General features: G+C 37.7%; 1 protein-coding gene across 1 annotated transcript; it reads right to left on the minus strand.

Moving 5' to 3' along the window:
* Positions 1-209: 209 nt before the first annotated feature.
* On the minus strand, positions 210-1,963 carry LOC107062725 (uncharacterized). Its single transcript, XM_015313689.1, has 2 exons — positions 1,638-1,963; positions 210-1,008 (listed from the first exon to the last, which is right to left on the minus strand). The coding sequence occupies exons 1-2, from the start codon at positions 1,961-1,963 to the stop codon at positions 210-212; spliced, it is 1,125 nt and encodes a 374-aa protein (XP_015169175.1).
* Positions 1,964-7,556: the final 5,593 nt, after the last annotated feature.

Consider the following 7,556-nt stretch of genomic DNA (forward strand, 5'->3'; position numbering starts at 1 on the left):
CAGAGACGGCTCTATGGATATCTGCAGCGATGATATTCCAAGTGCTTTGGTAGAAGTGTCCGCTTAGGCCATCTGGTCCTGGGGAACTGTCAGGGTCTATAGAGAAGACATACTCTTTCAATTCCATCATGGTAGGAGGTGAAATGATTATGTCATTATCCTCCTCTGTAATGCACCTGCGAAGAAGGTTAATATGACCAAAATTTGTATTAGTTAAATCGTGTGTGAAAAGATTTTGGTAGTCTCACATCCCCTTCAGCAATGTTATCATTTCCTTCTAGCAAATTATCATGATCATCCATAATTTTCCTACTAGTGAGCTTTTTCCTCCTGTCTTTTATGATATTGTGGAAGTAAGCAGTGTTGGAGTCCCCTTCCTCAAGCCATTTGATCCTCGCCTTCTGCCTGAGAATAGAGTTTTGAAGTCTGAGGAACTTAGTGAAAATAGCTCTGAGTCTAGATAGTTCTTCCCTATTCTCTTCAGAGTTATTAGTCACACTATTCTCTTCCAAAATTCTCATTTGAGCTTTAAGTTTTCTAGGCTCTTCAGAGATATCACCAAAAGTTTGTCTCGACCAAGAGCTAAGAGTTTTACAAGTCCTCTTGATATTTTGATGAAGGACAAACAAAGGGTTACCAAAGACTTCTTTGTTCCAAGAATGTTTAACAGTTTCTAGAAACTCAGTGTGTTCTGTCCATATGTTGAGAAACTTGAAGTATTTAATAATATGGGTATTGTCAAAGTTCATCTTTACCAGGAGGGGAGAATGGTCTGAACAAGTTCTAGATAGATGAGTGACACTAGTAGCATTGAACACACCAAACCATTGAGAGTTATGAACTAATCTATCTAATTTCTTCCAAATGGTAGCAGGTGGGTCTCTATTATCGCACCAAGTATATTTGGAACCAGAAAAACCAGTATCTTGAAGACCACAATCATTAAGGTACTGAATAAAATCCAAGCTCTCTTCTATTCTATGAGGCCTCCCTCCAAGTTTTTCCTCACTAGAAACCACAACATTGAAGTCTCATATAGCACCACATGGCTCTTGAATAGTATCTGATATAACTCTTAGTTCTGCCCACAAGTCTTTCCTTAGTTGTACTGTGCATTTAGCATAGATTACAGAGAGAAAGAAAACTTGATCATCATTATGAGCTACTCTGAGAAGGACATGTTACTCTTTATCATGGATAATCTCGATATTGACATCATTAGACCAAAGAATCCAAATTTTATTGGAACAATTTCTGAAGGCCTGGTGAAATCCCAATCTTCTTTTGAACTTATGCAATTGCCTACCATTTACCATAGGTTCTTGAAGGCAAAATAGATGAATATTGAATTGTTGTTTGAAAAGAGTGAGTCTTTCTAAGGATCCATTAGACCCAATCCCCCTAATATTCCATGAGATAAAATTAATCATTGGAAACATCAGGGGGAGGGGTTCGTTGAGTAGTGGGTTGAGTTGGGGTTATCACGAGGTTGTCGCTTAAGCTCCCACCAGATTGAAGTTGTTCCTTGGACTTAAATTGATATCCTCCTTGATACATTCCATAAAAGTTTCAGAGTCTCCACATCTAATGGTATTCGAGTGGTTCTCGGCTTCAAATTGATAGTTACTGTACTCAACTAAGTTATAATCAGGAGGATTAGTTCAAGGTCCACTATGCCTCCATCAACTTTTCCTTGTGAGCCTGCTTGACTTGAGATACTGGGATCAATTCCTTGAATTCCTATCTTTTTCAGTCTTTCAGCTGAATTTCTCAGAATTTTCTCAATATTTATTTCCAGCATCTCACTATTGCCACTTACCTTACTGTAGAAAATTTCTCCATTGCTTGATACTTGTTGCAATTCCCCTTCTAGTTTGGTACTGGTAGGTATAGTAATTTTGTTTCCAAATTTCCTCTTGCCTCTGGTAAGGGATAAAACCTCTTCCTTGTTGATATTTACCATATTCTCAATTTCACTTTGGATTTGTGCTTCAACTTGTTTTGATTTGGATTCAAGGAAATGTCTTGAGCTTCTCACGTTTAGCTTTCCTTGTTGGTGGTTGTGTTTCTTTTTTTTTCTTTCTACCTAAGCCTTTTCCCATCTGGACATTCCGATAGGGACCTTGGACTGGCCTTCGTGAATCTTTTGGGAGTGAGTAGCTTTATTTCCTTGAGCAATTTCCATATCTTCACATTCTTCGTTAACATGTAATTGATTAAATCTGTTGCTATGATTGTCATTCATCGTGTTGCTAGGGAGTTTCCTTTCTCTTATTTTGATACCTTTATTGTTGCTTCCAGAGTTATTCTTTCTTCTTTAAACCTGGTTCCAACCATCGTGAAAGCTCTTTGAAGAACTAGCTACAACTTTATAATCCTCCGGATTCCCTAAAATCCCATTGTTAGAGGTTGTTTGTTGGTAGCTAGTTTTCTTATGAGTATTTGTGAGATTATTGCTGCCTGTCATATTTTTGTTGTGTTGAGAGTGCTACATGTTCTTTCTCTGCCTCCCTGCATCCTTAGATACATCTTTAGATTGTTATGTTGAGTTTTCTTGATGATGGTTTGGGTAAGGATGGGAGGTTGTGGGGATTTTTTTGGGTCTGGTGGGTCTAGTGGAATTGTGTGAGGGGGAGCGCAGAAGCCAGTGCTAGAGAGGCTCATGATGCCTCAAGCGCGAGATGGTGGCAGAATGAGGTGAGATATAGCCATTGACGGCCAAAGTTAGCCCAATTCACTAAGGAACTTAACTGCATGGTAGGCTTCTTTCCTAACTTCTGTATCCTCCAGGATCTCTCCATTGGTCAGGTGAAAGGGATTGGTAAGGAGGATCATGGACTCTACATACTACAAAGAGGATCACATCAAGGACCACATCAAGCTCCAAAGAAACTAATCAATAATAGTAGTAGAAGTTTTGCTATTGATGAGTCTATGTCCAATTCTGTGTCTAAGTCTGAAATTGTTGATGTATGGCACAAGAGGTTAGGTCATGCACCTATTGATGTAATAAAAAGAAATGAGTCTCTTAGCTTGTTACAAAATAAGGATCACACTCATTGTACAATGTGTCCTTTAGCTAAGCACACAAAACTTCCCTTTCATGTAAGCACTAAGATGTCCAAATTTGCCTTTGAATTGCTACATTGTGATATCTAGGACCATATAGAGTACCCACTCATAATGGAAAAAGATTTTTTGTGACTATTGTAGATGATTACAGCAGGTACACTTGGGTTTTCTTGATTGCATCTAAGGCTGACATTGTTGTTGTTCTCAAACAATTTCTCACACAAGTTGAAAATGTGTTCTCTACTAAAGTTAAGGTCCTAAGAACTAATAATGGCTTTTAGTTTTTTAGTCATGAGTTTAAAACATTAGTGTCTGAACTTGGTATTGTTCATCAAACCACTTGTGTGTACACCCCAAAGGAAAATAGGGTGGCTGAGAGAAAACATAGGACCATACTGAATGTTGCCAGGGATATCAAGTTCCAAACTTGTATTCCACTTAAGTTTTGGGGTGAGTGTGTGTCTACAACTGTTTATATTCTGAATAGGCTTCTTTCCAAAGTCCTTGGTTTCAAGTCCTCATTTGAAAAACTATACCTCCATCCTCCTTCCTTATCTCATAACAAAGTATTTGGGTGTCTGTGTTATGCTGCCTGTCCAAAAGTCTTGGATAAGTTTTCCTCTAAAGCAATTCATGTTGTCATGGGGTATTCTTTAACTCAAAAGGGTTATATTTTATATGATATTCATGCTCACTCCTTCTTTATGAGCAGACATGTAGTATTTCATGAACATCTATATTCATTTAAAGAACTCCAAGCATCTTCTAATCCTATATTTCCAGTCCTAGAAGCAGTACTAATAGATACTGACCCTTTGGGTGAAGCCTATGTCACGTTAACCTCCGCCACAACTGAGGTTTTTGAGATAAGCTCAGTTGTGCCATCTCCACTCATTCATACAAGGCCTACTCCAGATGTGTCCACTGCAATTGAACCAGCCAAAAGATCAACTAGCCAGAGTAAACCCCTTATATGGCTGCAGGACTTTGTCACTACATCCAAAGGCAATGCATATGCCTACCCTATTACTAATCAGCTCTCTTACTCTCATTTGTCACAAGCTTACAACTAGGTTTTGAAGGCCTACTCAGCTGTCTATGAGCCTGCATCATTTCATGAAACTGCTTTTAACCCTGCATGGGTAAAATGTATGGCACTGGAAATAGCAGCATTAGAAAGTAATAAGACATAGAGCATAGTTTATCTCCCACTTGGAAAAAAACCTATTGGTTGTAGATGGATTTATAAAATCAAGTATCCCTCCTCAGGGGCAATGGAAAGATACAAAGCAAGGTTGGTTGCAAAGGGATTCAGTCAGAAAGAAGGCATTGATTTTGGTGAAACTTTAGTCCTGTGGCTAAGATGGTTACAGGTCAGTGGTGGCTCTTGCGGCCTCTAGGGGTTAGTACATCTATCAGATGGATGTCCACAATGCTTTCCTCAATGGTGATCTACTAGAGGAGGTGTACATGACTATTCCTAGTGGTTTTTCTAGACAGGGGGAGACTCACAAGGTCTGCAAACTCCACAAGTCTCTATATGAACTCAAGCAGGCACCAAGGCAATGGAACATGAAGCTAACAGAAGCATTAGTAGATATGGGGTTCAAACAGAGTCACTATGATTACTCTTTGTTCGCGAGGTTGGTTGGCTGTGACACAGTGATAGTACTAGTGTTTGTGGATGATCTTCTAGTTACTGGAAGCAATAAGAAGCTCTTGTGTAACACCAGACAAGAGATCCAAAAGAAATTCATGATGAAGCACCTAGGTGAACTAAAGTTCTTTTTGGGAATTGAGTTTTCTAGGTCCAACAAAGGCATACTCATGTCTCAAAGAAAGTATGCATTATAGTTAATATCTGAGTCTGGGCTAGGGGGAGCAAAGCCAGCTTACACACCACTTGAGGTGAATCAGAAACTCACTTCTGTGCAGTATGATGAACACATTAATAATGGAATTCCTGAAGGTGATACCATTCTCACAGACATTACAAAGTACCAAAGACTGGTAGGGAAGATTTTTTACCTTAACTAGACCTGATGTTGCATTCTCTGTACAAGTGTTAAGTCAGTTCATGCATTGCCCTAAAAAGTCACACATGGAGGCAGCTTTAAGAGTGGTGAGATACATTAAAGAGGCACTTGGTTTAGGCTTGTTAATGCCAGCAGAAGACACCAGTAAACTAACAGGCTACTGTGATTCTGACTGGGGAGCATGTGTGGAAACTAGAAGGTCAGTTACAGGTTATGCAATAAAGTTTGGAGAAGGCCTTGTCTCTTGGAAGTCAAAGAAGCAAGAGACTGTGTCAAGGAGTTCAGCAAAACCAGAGTTCAGAAGTATGGCTGCATGTGCAGCTGAAATAACCTGGTTGGTAGGACTTTACAAAGAGTTAGGTGTCAAGATAAACCTACCTGTGAGAATGATATGTGATAGTAAGGCAGCTATTCAAATTTCTGCCAATCCTATCTTCCTTGAAAGAACAAAACATTTTGACATTGATTGTCACTTTGTTAGAGAAAGAATATGTCAAGGGATGTTGAAAACTGAGCATATACATACTAAAGACCAGCTTGCAGATGTGCTCACTAAAGGTCTAGGAAAGGTACAACACAATATGTTAGTGAGTCATCTTGGAATGAAGAATGTGTTTCAACCATAAGCTTGAGGGGGAGTGTTGATCAGTGAAGTTCACTGTACAAGCCATATGGTGTGAATCAGTTAGTTTGTTAGAGAATGTCCAGCTGTACACAGTTAGTTGGTTAATTGAATGTGTATAAGCTGAACTATAAATAGTCGGCTACATGAATGTAATAGTTAGCTGAGCCAATTCAATGTAACAGTGAATTTTGTGTTCTCTCAAAATATTTTCTCCTCTCTTCTCTTCTTCTCATCTATTTCTTCTGCAAGTTAGCAATGTATTAATCTCCATTAATGGAGCTTACATATATATATATATATATTCGACCAAATAAAAATAACTTGTCATTATGATGAATATCCAAAATTCAAAAAGAAATAATATTAATAGAGATAATAATATTTTTGCTCCCTCGATTATTGGTAAACTTTGATTTTACTTCTTGTGATATTCAATAAAGCATACTTTATCGTTAATCAATTAAACAAGTTGATATTTAATAAATTTTGATTTTAGTTATTGCATTGTATTGTTAATTCGTTTTTATGTAACAAGGAAAACTGTCAATTCATTTGTTGCAATCGTATTGCTATCTTATTTTTTCTGCTCATCTTGTCCTTACTTATTATTTAATAATTCTATTTTATCGTTCACTATACTAGAATCTTGGAAAAGAAGAGAAAACAATATATTTTGCTGAAGTGATTTTCTTTATTCACAATCTGATATATATATATACAGCTTGATACAAATCAATCTAACCTAGCTTTAGGTAAGAAATCGTGATCTCCAATTAATGGGATTTGATCTACTAATATGGAAACTAAATATACAAGAATATATGTACAAGATATGTATTTCTCAACATAGTGTGAGGTTAATATTTTATTGTTATTATTATCTTAAACTCTATTATCACAAAGCTAATATCTATATTTTATCATAGGAACATATGAAGGACTTATCAACTTTACTTGCAACTTTTTTCGAACTATGTGACAGTCTATTTCAATATGTTTTGTTCGCTCATGAAAGACTAGATTCGCTGCAATATGTAAGGCAACTTGATTGTCACAAAATAGTTTTGCAGGGGTTACATTTGAGACCCTTAAGTCTTGAAGTATATAGCTTAACCATGTAAGTTCTAAACAAGTGTTCAACATAGCTCGATACTCTGTCTCTGCTGATGATCTAGAAACAACTAATTGCTTCTTTGATTTCCATGAGATAAGTGAATTTCCAAGAAAAATCATGATGTTTGCGTAATCAATGACACAACTTCCGATGCAAATGCCTACGATCGTGCAATAGTATAATAACCCAACCAAGGGTTGGGGTCGAGTCCGAAGGGAGTGGTTTCGAGAATTAATAGAAAAATAAAATTCAGTTCTAACTAGTCGTAGCTAAAGACATTAACGATTAAAAATAGTGTAAGTTAAAAGGGGACACAAAAGTGTCAAATATTTATTTGGAAGGCTTTGTCACAAGTATAGCAAAAACAGTAGAAATAACAAAGAAATCTATGAATGAGAGGGGATTTTTGGAATGTGACCGAAATACGGGTTAATCTAAATTATTGGGTACATGATTTCGATAGAAAATTTGTAGAGTAATAGTGACTAGGCTAAGCTATATGTGGGAATAAATTCTCTCTCGAGCAACTTACCCCATTTCAAATGGGTTCCTCTCGGACACCCACTTGCCGCATGAAGACCAGCCTACGCCTTACTCCATTCACTCTCTCGAGCTGAGTGTTAGGATATGGGACTAGGGCTCACCCTCTCGGGCTGAACCTCATGTCGACCCACTCCTTAGGCCATCAGTCTAGCGGTCTTGGTTTCGC

This window comes from Solanum tuberosum, unplaced genomic scaffold (genome assembly GCF_000226075.1).
Source record: "Solanum tuberosum cultivar DM 1-3 516 R44 unplaced genomic scaffold, SolTub_3.0 scf00262, whole genome shotgun sequence".
NCBI classification, from domain to species: Eukaryota; Viridiplantae; Streptophyta; class Magnoliopsida; order Solanales; family Solanaceae; genus Solanum; species Solanum tuberosum.